The sequence below is a fragment of the Saprolegnia parasitica genome (genome assembly GCF_000151545.1).
Source record: "Saprolegnia parasitica CBS 223.65 unplaced genomic scaffold supercont2.4, whole genome shotgun sequence".
NCBI lineage: Eukaryota > Oomycota > Saprolegniomycetes > Saprolegniales > Saprolegniaceae > Saprolegnia > Saprolegnia parasitica.
In genome coordinates, this window is record NW_012156398.1 from 951852 (window position 1) to 967215 (window position 15364).

A 15364-nucleotide genomic window follows, 5' to 3' on the forward strand; every position below is an offset into this window, starting at 1 on the left:
CAACGATCGCCGCACAGACAATACCCCGCTTGGCGATGGAAAGATAGATAGATAGATAGATAGATAGATAGATAGATAGATAGATAGATAGATAGATAGATAGATAGATAGATAGATAGATAGATAGATAGATAGATAGATAGATAGATAGATATATAGACGACACCTATCTAACTCTGAACGGGAGGCGATACGCCTACCGAAATAAAAGCGTCTTCCTACAAAGTACACTACCCAACTATGTATCCACACCCCGATAGACGTGCTGCTGCAGCATGAAAGAACAAGGTGCAGTAGAATTACGGGCTACGACGGCCGAGCAAGGGAGCGAAGCGTGTCACCGATCCTCTTTGCGATCGGCGTCGCATCCGACTCCATTTGGAGGTAGATGTTGCCGACGACATCGTACGCGTGGATGAGCATATCGTGCACAAATGGCATCGGTCCGAGCGCCTTGCGCATTTTCTCGTGCTGCTTTTGCTTGGTCGGGTGGTTGATCTTTTCGTAAACGAGCGCGAGGTTGTGGTGCGCGCGGGCCTGGCCCGCATGCGAATCCAGCTCGATCATGAGCGCGAGGTCCTTCAAATGACAATCAATCGCTTGGTCCATCTGGCCCTGCGCCGAGCAGACGTTGCCGAGGTTTGCATGGGCCCGGCCCTCGAGGTCCAAGTCGCATTCGCTGGATGCGAGCAGGAGGCACTTGGTGTGGCATTCGTACGCGCGGCTGTACTGTTCCGTGCTCACATACGCAACGCCGAGACCCTTGAGCCCGCGGCCCTGAAGCTTGGCGTGCCCCGCTAACGAGGCGAGACGGATGCACTCGAGCTGGCTCGCAATCGACGCGGCAAAGTGCCCCATTTCCTTCTTGGCCGTGCCGAGATGGTGGTGGACCAGGGCTTGCAGCGGGAGATCATCGAGCGTCGCGGCGAGGCGAAGCACGCTCTGGAGCGTCGCCACCGCCGCCGTAAGGTCGTTGCGCGCGTAGAGCTGGTACGATGCGAGCGCCAATTGCTCCGTCACGGGCACATATGCACCCGGAATCGCGACTTCGGTGAGGAAGAAACCAGTGTTCTCGGGCGTCTCGTCGACGGCTTCTTTGTCGAGCGGTAGCTCGAGGCCAAACCCGACCTTTGGTGGCTGCCACCGCTGCGACACCCGCGGCAACGGCGCTCCATTGGGCGTGAGCTGGCGCCGGGCAAACCGAGCACGGGGCTTACTTGCAATGCTACAGTGAATGATGCGAGGTTGGTGGCCAAGCAGTATATCTGCGACGTACGGCAATAGCTCGTGCATGGACGCACTTGCGCGCAAGCTTGTGTTGTTCAAGAGGCTTCGCTCCAGCACACTCGGCTCGGCGGGCGAGCTCGAGATCCGTCGGCTACACAGCAGCGTGAGACACCAAGGCCGATGTACACACGTACGGAAGCGTCGGCGTCGAAGCACTTGCTGTCAATGATGCTTGTTGGAGACTATTGTTGTTGTTGTTGTTGTCGCTTTCTGATTCGATCAGCGGCGATTTCAGAAGCTGGCTCCGTGCCTTGGCGAGCTGTTGTTTGGCGTCGTCCGAGACTGGCATCGGTAGCTGCCGACGTCGCGCTTTCGGCTCGGGCAGTGGGAGCGCTGGAATACTCGCGCACAAAGATTTTGGCGCCTCTTGCCGCGCCGGCTTTACGAGGTGCGACTCGCTCGGCTGGCGGCGCAGAGCGGCCGGTGCCGTTGCCGGGGGCGGTTGACTGTGTCGGGTGGCCACCAACGCTGCTTTCTATCCGAGCAGCTACGTCAACGCCCGTCTACGACTGCTTATAAAGGCGTACCACCGTGACTCGCGGCGCGACAGACCGGGTCTTGAGCTCCGCCGAGAGGTTCGGGTACGCGTTGGCGACGTCGAAGACCATGCCAAAGTTAGAGTGGCGGGATCCGATTGGTCGAGTTTTTGTGTTTTGGCCAATTGGATTTGCGTGTCAAATGCGATGATGGCACATCGTGCCTCGACGCCGCCCGTCTGCCCATGATCGCGGACGCATCGGTGGAGCTCGGCACCCACTGCCGTGCGCCAGTCGCATGCTACACCGTTGCACAACGTATGGTTCCGAGTATACTACCACTAAATTACCTTGCTATTATGTGACCCTACAACTATATCTTGTGGCGCCAGGATCTGCGTGCCACATCTTCCTGCACATCCTGCGGCCATTAGACAGCGAGACGCTCGTTGCGGCAGATTGCCGCCTTCATCGCATCCAACTCGGCTTCGTCTTGCACGAGCACGTCCATGTAATAGGGCGTCGAGACCCACTCGTCGACCTCGGGGCGTGGTGTCGTAATCTCGGAAAACGCCGTGCTCACGAGCGAGAGACGTGCGTCCGGCTGGAGGAATCGGGTTTGGTACCACACGCCAAGCAGCGTCACAACCACGACGCCAGCCGTGTAGAGCAGCGAGCACTGGACGTGGTTTCGCTCCGTGTGGCCCTTGTTAAAGGTCTCGGCGACCACAAGCGTGCCGAGGAGCGTCGTTGTGTGAACGAGTCGCAGCCGCTCACTGGTGCGCGCGGCGTACCGAGCGTACAAAACGAACGCGAGCGCGGTGGCCACATAGAGGCAGAGCTGCAGCACGAACGGAAACACGCGGAGCGACGTGAGCGTGTAGTCAAAGGCCAGCGCGATCGCTGCCACGTACAAGGCGAAGAGTCCGAGGCCATAGTATGACGCAGCGTAGTCTCGGACGAGCGATGCGTGCACGAGAAGACACAGAATGAGCACGAGGAACGCGATCGAGATGCCCGTGAAGCGGTTGACATCCAACGCGTCGGCGGCGGCGATCGTTGTGAGCGGCGGGAGCCCGGCGATGACGAGCTCGATGCGGCGGTACCCAGCAAAGATGCACACAAGGCCGTACGTGATGGCCGCGGCGTACAAGAGCACGTCCAGCGGGTCCATGGCGCTCGTGTCGGTGGGCAGCGGGAACAGCATAATTATATCCACGTCAAAGGTTCAATTCAAGAATACATCCGGCGACCAAGGACCGATATCCACCTTCTTACCAGCTGCGTTTCTTGGTGCAACTTGGGAAAGGCCAGGTTGCTCCAGTCGCATCCAGAACGTGTCAAGAAGACCCGTCGAGCCCATCGAGCATACGAATACCATGAGCCCATGCGCCATTGCATCCGCAGGCATCTCTACTGCATCGTCTGCGCGCCACCAACAACGTCCTCCCGACCTGTCGCGTGTCATCTTGGATCTTATTCTTGACTCGTATTCTTACGCGATCCCACGATCGAATATAAAGAAACGCGCATCTTCAACCCGAAAATGGATAGTCGATCGGAGGATGCGGCATCGTTTATGGCCACTTGCAGCTGCAGCCGTCTTGCGGTCGGAGCGCTGGCCGCGCGACAAAGCGCTCGCCGAGCTTGGTGCCCTTCTTGAGAAGGTACCCAAAGACCATGCTCGCGACCAAGGTGACCAGCGACGTCGCGTGCACGAGCCGCTCAAACACAAAGCCGAGGTGGCGGTCCCAAAAGAGAAGCCCGAGAATGACACTGCCAACGACCATCGTCGACATCATGAGCATGGTCTGGAGCGAGACCGGCGCCGCGTCCGCAAACGGCGAGTTCTTGTGGCGGCTCGGCACGTAGCGCTGCAGGAGCAAGTCGATCGAGTCCTGGCGGTGCCCATCCGCAAAGTTGTTGAGAAGGTACCGAAGGCACGAGTTGTACACGTCTTGGACGACGCCCTTCTTCGTGCGCTTGCCCGTGCTATATGCCCGTCAGTGGGTCGTCCTCGTCGGTTGGTGGGGATTCCTACCGGGTAAAGTCCGTCTTGAGCGCCCCCGTGCCTGCATAGAGGAACGAGATGGCGTCGGCATTGTTGCCCCACATGTTTTTGAACGCGACTTCCAACGCCGGGAATGGCGACGAGAGCACGTCGCCGTCGATGCTCTCGTTGGCCTGCAAGAGCAAGCTCCGGCGCGCAAATAGCGACTAAACGTCCATGGTGGTCTCGTCATCGAAGAAGACACGATGATCATGCGTGTGTATGTACCTGCACAACGTTGGTGCGGTCGAGGTTGTCCATGCAGTTGGTGCGCACAACGCCCGACTGTGTCGTCAGCACCTGGCCCGTCGCTGCCTTGGTAAAGTACCTAGAGCACGAATAGGATGTCACTATCTGGATACGAGCAGCCATCTTTCTATGGATAGACCCGTAGTCTAAGAAATCATTGTCGACTTGTTGGATGAGCTTGCTCAGGTGGTGCCACTGCATTTTGCGGCACTCGTGGTGGAAATCAAACCAGACGTAGCTACCATCGTACGATCTCCAACAAGGTGCCATGAGGACGAACGCACCGAACGTTGGCCAGGATGTGTGTGTCGCACGCCGACGCATGGCCGCACACCTTTTCAAACGCCTCGCCGAGTCGCAGCTGCTCCGTCTTCTTGTCGATCAAGTTGACCATGATCACGCGCCCGTAGAGCTTGATGAGCTCGTTTGCATGCACAGAGAACGCCAGCGTGTCCTACACGCATGCTAGAGCCGTCGACAAGTGGCGTCGTACCTTCTCGAGGTTGCCGCGCTGGTAGACCTTGGGTGCGTACTTCATCGTGGCGGGCGAGCTCCAATGGATCGGGATCGACCCTCGAATCTACGTGTCGGCTTGCGCATCGTCGGACATGGAGAGCGTCTACCTGCACAAACGAGGTCTGGCGGCCGTCCGCGAAGAGGCACGCTTGCTCGGTTTCGACAAAGTTGGCCACGTTGCCGTCCTATCAATGCATCGTGGAGGAGGATGGCGCGACGATCGATGTACCTCGTCGATACCGCGCATCGTGAAGCGTAGGCCCTGGCGACGGCACGATCGGCGCGAGATGTACACGACGTCGAACGCCTTGGACGAGCAAGCGAGCTGCTTGACGACCTCGATGTAGCCTTGCATGATCGGCACGACCCATTCAAAGAGCTTTTTCTCGAGGAGGAACCCGCAGGCCGCATAGTTCCAGCAGAACCGCGTGTCGGCGCGCTCGGCCACCGACTGCAGCGGCGACAGCGTCGCAATGCGCTGGAGCGAGTGCGTCAAGTCGTAGTCGTGCGCAAAGTAGAGCAGCTGCGACTCGACGTTGGTCGTGAGCATTTGCACATACCTAGAAGCAGCGCGTGACCAAGGCAATGCAGCATGACGTGGCGTCTACCGCTCTTCGTCTTGGAGCTGCGCCGCGCTCAAGAGCGGGACGTCGTGCGTCGGCAGCAGCACGAGCTCGATCGCGAGCACTTGGCGAAAGTCGACGTCGGCGGCGTCGTCGCGGCCGCGGAGGCCATGCACCTTGCCAACGCTCTTGGACTTGGTCACGAGCGCGAGGTACCGGCCCTTGAGCAGATGGTAGATGCCAAAGATGGCGTCAAAGGGCAGCGACCGTCCATGCGTGTGCTTGAGGTCCGCGGCTTCCTCGAGCATGAGGAAGTTGGGGCCCGTCGCATTGCGCTCGAGGAGGAGGCATTGGTCGACGTTCTTCTGCGAGATCGCGAGGTGGCTCTGGTCCGAGAGCACATGCAGCTCGAAGCGGCCTGTCGTCGACGTCATCCTTCTGCGTCCGGCAAAGGTGACGTGGAAATAGTAATAAAATTTGCCTGTCCGGATACCGGTCGGTTGCTGGCTGCGTCCAGGCGTGCTACCGTGACACACTGAAGCACGCACTCGCTTGCGCAGATCGCAGCCAAGTTGGATGGAGGCGAGCCATGCGAAGCGTGGTGGGCGGCCTCGTCGCGGGCAACAGCTCTCCGAGCCACATGGAGCACCATCCTCCTCATGGAATGCATGGGTGCCATTAGTCATCATGAATTCTGCCTTTATAACAAGCTGCACTTTACACGATTGTCTAATGGAACGCGTACTAAGCGAAACAATTGCAGGTAGAAGCGCGCTTGCATCGCCATCGTCATGCTCCTGGTGTCCGCTCTCATGTCCATGGGTCCGCTCTAGTGACCGTGGATACTGATGGCGGCAGCCGATACAGTGTCTGTCGTTGCTGAACAGCGTGCGTGAGTCCAGCCTCTGTCGCTTAGGAAAACCGAACGAGTATGTCGGCTATAAAGACAAAAAAGGATTTACTACAGTCGGGTATAAAAAGAATGAAACGGGGATCGATTCCACTCAGTCGCTTTTTGGCAGGCCACGATGATGGAACAGTACCTGCTCCGCGTGCCCAAGAAGGTGGGCACGGAGCTCCGGAAGAAGATCCAGGACAAGGACATCAAGGGCGTCGACATGGTCGCCGGCGGTAGGCCCGGCGAGCATCGGCCATCACGCCTATCTCGTCGTCTTTGTAGCGGACAACAAGCATTTCAAGTTCCACCTCGGCGACCAAGAGTACCCCGTGACGCTGAGTACGCGCCGGCATTGCTTGCAGGGCTTGATGTAGCAGTATGTCTCTAGACCAGCTGCCGTGCATTCTCGAGACGCACAAGACGTACGACGACAATCTCTTTTACAAGAGCGGCGAGATTGGGCAGGTGCGCGCGTGGATCGTCCGCGGCCGTGCGACGACCATGGACTGCTAGATCTTTATGGTCCATGAAAACGCGGAGAAGCAAAAGCTCTACGAAGACGTTGCCGAGCTCCCGAGTGGTATCACGCCGCCGACCACCAACATTGTCAAGCGCAAGTACTCCAAGACCAAGAAATACCCGACCTTTCCCGTGAGCATGCATCAGCATCGTGCCTCGTTCTCAAAATCACGCATAGAAATCTGACGTGGCCCGCGTCGAGGACAGCTTGATCCGCATCATGGGCGGCGGCGTCATCGAGGACGTGCGTACGTCCACCTCGCCTTGGATCACATCGTGGCTCTATCGCCCCTGCCTTCGTAGAGGAAGAGCTTGTCGACTACTGTGACTGGATGGTCACGGACGCTGAGCCCCACGGCATCGTCGTTTACGACGAAATGGACCTTATCGTGCAACACCCCGAGGTACACTGCGTTCCTTACGACGCTGCGGTGTGGACAGGTGGTGTATTAGTACTTGACGATCTCCAAGAAGAAGGACCAAAACGAGAAGGATGGCAACAGCGCTGGAAGCGTACTCGCTGACCGCGGACAGGCCATCGACGACGCTCGGACGCCGGCGGACGTGCTCTCGGAGGAGGACGACGATATGGACGACGACGGGAAGAGCAAGCCCGCGACCGCAGCGTCGACACCGACCAACAGCGGCAACAAGTCGGCCGAGGACGACGACTTTGACGAGGACATGGAGCGCATGCTCAACGAAGACATGGAGCGCATGCTCAACGAAGACATGGACGACGACGACGACGATGACAAGTACAACCTGCAGGAAGACCCGCAGTACGTGGCCTTTGTGCGCCAGCGCCAAGTGCTGCAGAAGAAGCTCCACGACCTCGAGACGGAGATTTTGACCAACCAAGCGAGCATTTCATCGGCGACCAACTTCGTGCTCAAGCAGCGCTTTCAAGTCAAGGACCAGACGCTGCAGCAACAGAAGGCGCAGCTTCACGACTCGCTCAACGAGGTACAATGCTTCCTGCGATGCGAAACGGATGTGGCACGCATGGTTCATTCCATGGTAGACCAACCAGGCGATCCAAGACCTCGAGGCCAAGGCCTAAGCGCTTGCCACTTGCCGCCTTTGGGTCTGGGAGGGTTAATGCGAGAAAATTATGAAAAAGAATGAGAGGATAATGGAGTTAGATTAGGTGTAGGCCTCGACAATGTGCTGCGAGCGTTCGAAATCGTTGTTGATAAAGACCCACTGCGTGAGTGTATTGGCCGTGACGCTGGCGTCGTAGACGTACGGCATGACCAGCGCGACGGGCTGCTTGGTCGCCGACGCCGGCTTGGCGAGCAAGAGCACATTGACGTACACGTACCCGGCCTTGTCGGGCACGTCGCGCCGCTCGTCGGCGACCATGATCTGCTCGATGAGGTTCATGGAGAAGGCCGTGTCCACTTCAACGCGGTTGAGGACCACGTCGTTGTCTTCGCGGACGATCGCCATGTTCTTGACACCAAGCGGAATGCACTTGACGCCCATCTTCTGGAGCCGCTTGGCTTCCTTGGCACTGCGCTTCTTGATCCATTCCGCAAGCGCCAGCTCCGTCGCGTCGAGCTCGTACGTCGTCGTCTCGGCCTCGGGCGTTGCCATCGTGTCGAATGCAGATTTGACTGGTGCTAATCCACTATCCGGACAATCGCATGTCCGGATACGAAGTGTTGCCGTTGATTTTGGCGGGAGAGTATCTGATCCTATGATCCTGGACTGCAAACTCGGGATCTGGTCGACGTCTTGCAATGAGGAAATCGCTCGTTGCATAGCGTGTTCGAACTCAAGCCACCAAAGACAAGCCCCAAGGAAATACACTATTAGTATCAAGGGGATAATGTGGCGCTGGCCGGTGGCTGTGAGACGACGGGACGTCGACGCTGAGCAGAGGTCCGGGTCGGTCGGTTGTTAAACACACTGTTCCTCAGGCAATCACACTCACAATGCTTGCGCTCGACTTCCGACCACTCTGTCTTTTTGTTAGGCATCCAGTGCATTGAGTGCACCGTACATATCGTGTTGGAATCATATTCTCAAAGCCAGTTGCCTTCTCGCATTGGACCCGGTATTCCAGATCCGAGCCAGTGCGTCCTGATCAAAGCCACACGCAAGCATTCCCATGGCGAATTTCACATTGGAAGCCTTGAAACTGAAGTCGATGCAAGTAGATTTTGGCTGAGGAGGCGTCGGACTTGCGGACGCCGCAGTAATGGGTGTCCTTGCCGCGTTTTGCGTTGTTTTTCTGGGTGAGATCCTTGCATGAACATATCAACAGAACTTTCTAAATCAACTGCATGGGCTACACACACCATGACGTGGCACACGCTACTTGCAATGTGCCGTTCCTTGGTAGCCTCTGCATATACAGTGCGGTGTGTACAGGGGTCTGCGATAGACACTTTTGCAATTAGGGGTAGGAATTCTTTTTCATATCCCACTACTAATCCCACTGTGGGTTCATATTATGAGTGTACCGATGCATGATGCATGGAAACCACGTGCAACGCCGGATCCAGGCTGTCAAGCGTAGTGAATGCAAACTCGGGAGGTTTTATTCGCACCCGAAGTTCATTTCCCAATTTGGTGTCTTCTACACAACAACAACGCACAAGTATGAAGCTCATTGCTACGACTCTCTTGCTGGCGGCTGTCGTCTCCAACGTCGAAGCCCATGGACGCCTCGTCAAGCCGCCTCACCGCGGTTACATTGGCAAGTTGCCCCAATTCAAAGACTTCGTCCCCACTGATTATTCGGACCACGGCCTGAACGGCGGCGGCATTGAGCAGACCAAGAGCGGTAAGCACGGTGTCTGCGGCGACCCGTACAACGGCAACCGTGCCCACGAGACTGGTGGGGTCTATGGTCTGTTCCCAACCCACGGCGCCAAGGTCATTGGCGACTGCTACGCCCCCGGTGCCACGATGGACCTCCAAGTCCAGATCACGGCCAACCACAAGGGCTACTTTGAGTTTGGTCTCTGCAAGCTCAACGGCAAGGGCGACAAGGAGACCGAAGAGTGCTTCCAGACGCTCTCGCAGCCCAACGGCGAGAAGCAGTGGCAGCTTCCCGCGGGCGCCGACTTTTTCAAGATGCAGTACAAGCTGCCGTCGGATGTCAAGTGCGACGGTGACTCGCACTGCGTGCTTCGGTGGTGGTACGTCGGTGGCAACAACCCGGGCGTTGGCATCAACGGCCAGGAGCAGTTCTGGAACTGCGCCGATATCTACATCAGCGACACGTGCGGGTCGGACCCGAAGCCGTCGCCGAGCTCGGCCAAGCCTACGCCGGCACCTTCGGATGCCCCTACTTCCAAGCCGAGTAACGTGCCCAGCCCGACGACCGAGGAACCGTGCGAACCGACGACGTCCAAGCCGATCCCGTCGAAGACGCCGTTGCCCAAGCCGACGTCCAAGACGCCCGTGCGCCCCACGATGAAGCCGACTACGAAGCCAACTACCAAGCCGACTACTAAGCCGACTACCAAGCCCATTTCGGGTGGCGGCAAGAAGGTTTGGGAGCAGTGCGGTGGCAAGGACTACACGGGCAGCACTGAATGCGTCGGCGGCAGCACCTGCGTCAAGCAAGACGAGTGGTACTCTCAGTGCGTGCCCAAGCGCCTCCGTTAAACCTAGTGCTTATGTGCGTAATATGAGCTTGTACGAATAGATTCATCTCGTGTTCTTTTGATGTTGATCGCGCGAGACTCGCTTTCAAGTGGGTGCCACGACGCCGAGTGTTCTGGATGTCGGCGAGCTCACGTGCGACGCCGTCTTCTATAACCTCAAACCTGAGTGCGCGGATTGAGAGCAAGGACAGCTCGGTTGCTGGTCTAAGCAGCCAGGGATGCTTAGACCGGCGCCGTCGCTTTTGCAGCCTCAAGGTCGATGCTTGTCATCCGGATAAGAATCGGATGCTACAAGTAACTTGGCGCCAATTTCGACTCGGTTCCAGGCGAGTGGACCAGTAGGAGGTACGTTTTTTTTTACCTTTGTCAGGCGGTGTATTACCGGGATTACCACTATGGGTTTCTTTTTATATGTGGTCCATCGTCAAGCTACTTGATCGACCAGCAGCGTCCGCGGTCGTGAGCCAGACCCGTGTTGCGGAGTTCCACTTGGATGCGACCGTGGGCCGACCTGGAGCTGCAGCACCCGAAGGTACACAGGGGGTGCTCACTTGAACTCGCGGGCTGATGGAAGTCGTTGGCTTGGCGACCGACGCGAATTGTCGGGTGGTCTGGTGTTGATGAAGGTTGAATGCTCGCGTTGCCGACACTGGTCGAGTTGTTTTGTTTTGGCGTCTTGGTCGGTCGTCGTACATGAAAGTGTTTTCGTTTTGGCGCTGGGCTTGTTGACTTGTTTTCGTTTTGGAGGCGTGGAGCTGGGCGGTTGGCTGGATAAATTTGTTTTCGTTTTGGCGGCGTGGCGCGTTGGATCTTTGTTTGGGTCGATGTCTTGGGTTTCGGGGTCGGATGATATGGATCTTGATGCTGAAGCTTAATGGCTGATGGCGTTGGCGGTGGCGGCGGCGGCTGGCTGATTTGTGCTCTTTGCTCTGTGCTCGGTGCTCAGTGCTCATGTTGGTTCTGTGTTGGATCTGATGGTTGTGGTCCCCCTGACCGTTGATTTTGTTGTTGGCTGGCTGGAGCATGTCGTCGTCTTCTTCGGATACGTCGTCTTGTACAGCGTGGCGATGAGTTCCTCATCGCTCAGCGTCGCTTGGTCTGATGGCGCGTAGGAGGTACGTTTCGTGTAACCAAGGTCATGATATAATTGAGCCACTTCTACCCTCAAGTCAGAATGCGCCGCGCTGGGTTCCCCATCAGCGCAAAGTGTTGGATCACTGGATCGAAGGGATGTATAGTACTGCGTTGTGCATTCGTCCTGTATACGGTCGAGGTGTTTGTTGTGATGACTGAATCATAGGCAGAAGGGCCGACGTCGTCGATCCTTCTTTCAATAACTGGACCACTTGACTGCTTTTGATCGTCGATTCGACGATCATTTAGCCTCTCTCAAAATAAAATGATTCCACCGCGCCGAGATACGTAAGCTATAGAGGCATGATAGCCACACGTGCTCGCGTTTGGAGAGCGATGAGTACCGTGTTTGCTGCATGGGAGAGTGCCGATGAAGCTATGGACGTGCAGCGACGGTGCAGGAGTCGGAATTTCGCAGAACTTTCCATTCATTTCCATTGCATACATGCATTTAGATAATTGACCACACAAACACGAAGAGCCGCATCGTCGTCGTAGCGGTCGCTTGTAGCCGCTGGTACATGCTGGTGCATGTAGTGTTTCGCTTTTTAGGTCGTCCTATCTTGCTACAGCTGTCCGGCAGCACAACCTACAACCGTCAGCTACGTCCCTCTCGAGAGGCCCGATGCGGGCCTTCGTTGACGTCGCCGGCCTCGTGCGTCCATTGTCTATGGCGCAAGCACCGGTACACACGTACGTTCTCCGTGCTCTGAGGTACAAGACCCTAGTACACGCCGCGTCATTCATTCAAGTCGCTATTCTGGTCGCTGTGACGACCCGTGCGTAACCTGGTCGTACCTGGTGTCTGAAGCAAAAAGAGCGCGAGTTGCCGCAACTGTGCCACGACCGCGACGCTCGAAAGGGCGCGATCTTTATACACACGGCGACCTCTTTTATGCGGCAGCTTTATAAGAATGACCGCTTCAAGTCGCACTTTCTCGTTGGAAGCCACCGCTGATGGCTAGAACGTGAGCCCTCCGCCCTCTATTACAATGCGAGGCTTGTTTATCACGCACTACTCTGCCCGTTTAGCGACGCTGGCATGACAGTGCACGACGTCCTGGTGGCAGCCAAGCTTGGTTGAAGTTGGTTCTGCAAGTTGCGGCGCAAAATGTTGACGCGTGGTTTTCCGACCACTGCGCCGCAACATAAAACCGACACGCCACGTTTCCGTCATATTACACTACTTCCGTGTGAAAACAACACTGCGACGATACGCTGCAGATCGCTTATTAAGCGTATCATGAAGACCTCTTTTAAACCACAGCATTCAGTACGTAGTACGTGCAAAACACGGGACTGTGACGTCGAGTACTTTGCTTCGTGTCTCGCCGCGATGGCAGCATTGGTGTGGCCCACTGAAATAGTGTGAATTGAAGTGGCATGTTTTTAACACCTGTACCCAACACACCATGTATACTGAAACCAAATGGGCTTGCGAAAGTATAAAACAGCTGTTGTAAAAGATGTGAGGCGCCAGAGCCATTTGTGAAATCCCTCGGAATCCCTACAGTCAGTACACCATGCTCAGCATCCGTCGCGCCGTCGTTGCCCGCGCCCCCGCCACGCTCTCGGCGGCTGCCATGCCCACCCGCTCGTTCTCGGACAAGTGGACCGAGAAGGAGTTGGCTGAGGAGAAGCGCTACTTCAAGTAAGTCCTCCCATGCGACGGCCCACGCTTGGACGAGTTGACTAATATGTGGCATGAATAGCAAGGAAGACGAGAAGGCTCTCCGCCAGCTCCTCGCCAAGATGAAGGGCCAGGTCGACGGCAAGGACGCTGCCAAGGCCCACGAAGCCGCCGAGAAGAAGCACCTCTCGCAGATCCTCGGCTCGGACGTCTCGGCCGACGCCATCGAGAAGCTCCTCAAGTGGAAGCACGACCAGCACTAAGCGCCACCATGATCGTGATGATGAAATGAATCAGTATGCATTAATCCTCTACCCACAGTCTGACCCACAGCCTTGGCGTGGTTGCCATTCGGGCCATGTGGCGCGCCGACAGACTTTCATGTTGCTTTCTGTGGTGCACCGCTTCGCCATCTAGAATATGGTATGCCTGCGATGCACGGCGCAACCATCCCTGCCATGAAGTCGCAGAGGTGAGAAGACTCGAGATGGCACTTGGTACCGACGACTAGATTGTCCAAGGGCGAATCTGGCGAGATGATGCATTACGATCTTGGGCTTGTCCATGGGCGAAGATATCCCTGCCAATTGCCTCGTCGCGTGCGAGACACTGGTGCACACGCTGCGTACAGCAACATCAAGGACTCTGGACTCCAGAATCCTTGTAAACACAGAGTCTTTGATGTGAACCTGGTGGCGTCTCCAAGGGCCACAAAGATGCAGGCAATGCCATCACCAATGGTACATTTTACGAGTAGCGCAGCTCTTCACATTGCGTTTGAACTACTTGGCTGAGGCTCAACGTTGGTCTTGTTGCGCTCAATCTGCAGGGATTTTCACTCTTTGACTTGGACCACTGTCGATCTCGGCGTTCTGTGGACGCGCATACGACTCTGCGCGCCATCCAGTGGTGTCGAGTGGCTAGAGTCGGTGGCGCCAAGGGGTCGGATTGTACACTCTGCTCGTGCGCCATTTCGATGCGAGCCAGCTAGATCGCACGCTTGCAGAGTGCTTCGGGTCGGTTGAAGTGCGATCATCCTATTTCCACCGAGATAGTACACCGCGAAGAGCCACCCCGCTTCTGCTCAGCTGCGCCTCGAAGATGACTCGACGGCGCTGGCACACTTGGGACCATTTCGGAGGATCGATTGGGTCTGGTAATACGTACAATGTACAATAATTCATGGGGAATCGACTGGCGCTCTTGTTTTCACAGAAGCGCAGTACTCTTTGCGCGTCGAATAGTGTCAAGGAATCAATGAGACCGCTCGAATGCGGTCAATCAAATGCAATGAAAACTTTGGGGGCTACAGCCAAAATGGGCTACAGCTGGGGCTACAGCATCTCGAACCGTGTGGCGCCAAGTCTGTGACTTCGGATCGCACTTGCCCTCTCATTTCACCGTCATCTGGAAGCAGCCGAGAGTTCTTCGATCGTGTTCGTTCATTTGTGGGTGCTTTGTTCTAGATCTGTGCTAGTGAAAGCAAAGTCGTGGGGCGCTCGCTCGCTGCTCATAAGGGTCCATAAAACAGTCGATCATAGGCAAGGGTACATAAATTCAAATTGAATTTATATACCCTTGATTATAGGTCTCGTGCGGCTCGTGACATTTATTTGTGAGCGCTACACCACAGAAGCAAGTACCGGTACCCAGTGCGGTACACCGATGTTGCTCACCTTTTGCACCCTGGTGCTCCTGGTGCCAATACACAGTAAGACCAGTACCGTGCGTGCATACACTGTAATGCCAGAAATGGACGACACGCCCTAGGGTTCAGGTTTCAACCGCATGCCTCTGCGGAGCTGGTACTGTAAGCACGAATTGTGTAGCTACAAAGTTTGCAGCTACAGCTTGTATATGCATGTGCTTACAGTACCACCAGGTTGTACATTTGCGTTCTTGACTAAACTGCACCACAGGAAGCTGCACCTTGGGCAGGTGGTGGAATGTGTGTTAACGTTTCTCAAGTCTCTTCCACATGATAAAAATCCTGCGCCACGACGCCTGCCTGCGCGTCATTCCGGTGTGCACCATCCATGCGCCTCACCTCCACGACGGCTAAGCTTCGTCGCTGCCGTCAGCCGCAACACGCTCTGAGTCCAAAGTCCACCACCAAAACCTGTTTAGTGTAAATTATAGGTTAATTGACACTCTTCGACAACCACAGGTTCTACAATAACACGAGTATAATCGAGTGGTGAATAGGCAAATAAATGCGCTGCACGGCAACAACAGCAGGTATCTCCAGAACGCCTGACACGTTGACGAGAGCTTTGGTTTCGTGATCCAGGCCCGGCTAGAGCGCTGGCTTGGCAAGCCTCTTGTCGCAGTCGGAATACGAAATTTTGGCGCCGAGAGGCCGGTGGGATTGGTGACGACGTCGCACTGCTATCAGACATGACTATCAGCTGTCGCCAGC

General features: G+C 56.2%; 7 protein-coding genes across 7 annotated transcripts; 3 read left to right on the forward strand and 4 right to left on the reverse strand.

Moving 5' to 3' along the window:
• Window positions 1-273: 273 nt before the first annotated feature.
• SPRG_01729 (hypothetical protein) lies at window positions 274-1895 on the reverse strand (the record flags this gene model as incomplete). Its single annotated transcript, XM_012340096.1, has 4 exons — window positions 274-1225; window positions 1277-1378; window positions 1422-1762; window positions 1815-1895. The coding sequence occupies 4 exons, from the start codon at window positions 1893-1895 to the stop codon at window positions 307-309; spliced, it is 1443 nt and encodes a 480-aa protein (XP_012195486.1). The 3' UTR covers window positions 274-306.
• A 192-nt stretch (window positions 1896-2087) lies between these two features.
• On the reverse strand, window positions 2088-2937 carry SPRG_01730 (hypothetical protein; the record flags this gene model as incomplete). Its single annotated transcript, XM_012340097.1, has 1 exon — window positions 2088-2937. The coding sequence occupies one exon, from the start codon at window positions 2935-2937 to the stop codon at window positions 2194-2196; it is 744 nt and encodes a 247-aa protein (XP_012195487.1). The 3' UTR covers window positions 2088-2193.
• Window positions 2938-3221: 284 nt separating this feature from the next.
• Window positions 3222-5600, reverse strand: SPRG_01731 (hypothetical protein). Its single transcript, XM_012340098.1, has 9 exons — window positions 5187-5600; window positions 4808-5138; window positions 4686-4763; window positions 4556-4642; window positions 4347-4516; window positions 4202-4300; window positions 4042-4141; window positions 3805-3980; window positions 3222-3755 (listed from the first exon to the last, which is right to left on the reverse strand). Exons 1-9 carry the CDS (start codon window positions 5573-5575, stop codon window positions 3341-3343), a joined length of 1845 nt encoding a protein of 614 aa, XP_012195488.1. The 5' UTR covers window positions 5576-5600; the 3' UTR covers window positions 3222-3340.
• Window positions 5601-6167: 567 nt separating this feature from the next.
• Window positions 6168-7715, forward strand: SPRG_01732 (hypothetical protein; the record flags this gene model as incomplete). The annotated part of the gene is made up of 8 exons (XM_012340099.1): window positions 6168-6272; window positions 6322-6378; window positions 6428-6504; window positions 6553-6690; window positions 6737-6806; window positions 6862-6962; window positions 7012-7524; window positions 7583-7715. Coding segments are annotated over 8 exons (1100 nt in total), but the record flags the coding sequence as incomplete, so codon positions are not given.
• Window positions 7687-8169, reverse strand: SPRG_01733 (hypothetical protein). The gene has a single exon (XM_012340100.1). The coding sequence runs from the start codon at window positions 8155-8157 to the stop codon at window positions 7705-7707; it is 453 nt and encodes a 150-aa protein (XP_012195490.1). The 5' UTR covers window positions 8158-8169; the 3' UTR covers window positions 7687-7704.
• A 999-nt stretch (window positions 8170-9168) lies between these two features.
• Window positions 9169-10182, forward strand: SPRG_01734 (hypothetical protein; the record flags this gene model as incomplete). The annotated part of the gene is made up of 1 exon (XM_012340101.1): window positions 9169-10182. One exon carries the CDS (start codon window positions 9169-9171, stop codon window positions 10180-10182), a length of 1014 nt encoding a protein of 337 aa, XP_012195491.1.
• Window positions 10183-12798: 2616 nt separating this feature from the next.
• Window positions 12799-13302, forward strand: SPRG_01735 (hypothetical protein). The gene is made up of 2 exons (XM_012340102.1): window positions 12799-12966; window positions 13028-13302. Exons 1-2 carry the CDS (start codon window positions 12839-12841, stop codon window positions 13206-13208), a joined length of 309 nt encoding a protein of 102 aa, XP_012195492.1. The 5' UTR covers window positions 12799-12838; the 3' UTR covers window positions 13209-13302.
• The last annotated feature ends 2062 nt before the right edge of the window (window positions 13303-15364 follow it).

Excerpts from the sequence above, each read along its gene's own strand:
- SPRG_01731 (XM_012340098.1), bottom strand. The coding sequence starts at position 5,575 with ATGACGTCGACGACAGGCCGCTTCGAGCTGCATGTGCTCTCGGACCAG. Across the intron at positions 5,139-5,186 it reads CAGCTCCAAGACGAAGAGCG|GTATGTGCAAATGCTCACGA; the intron begins GTAGACGCCACG and ends CGCTGCTTCTAG. Across the intron at positions 4,142-4,201 it reads AATGATTTCTTAGACTACGG|GTACTTTACCAAGGCAGCGA; the intron begins GTCTATCCATAG and ends TTCGTGCTCTAG.
- SPRG_01735 (XM_012340102.1), top strand. The coding sequence starts at position 12,839 with ATGCTCAGCATCCGTCGCGCCGTCGTTGCCCGCGCCCCCGCCACGCTC. Across the intron at positions 12,967-13,027 it reads GAGGAGAAGCGCTACTTCAA|CAAGGAAGACGAGAAGGCTC; the intron begins GTAAGTCCTCCC and ends TGGCATGAATAG.
- SPRG_01733 (XM_012340100.1), bottom strand. The coding sequence starts at position 8,157 with ATGGCAACGCCCGAGGCCGAGACGACGACGTACGAGCTCGACGCGACG.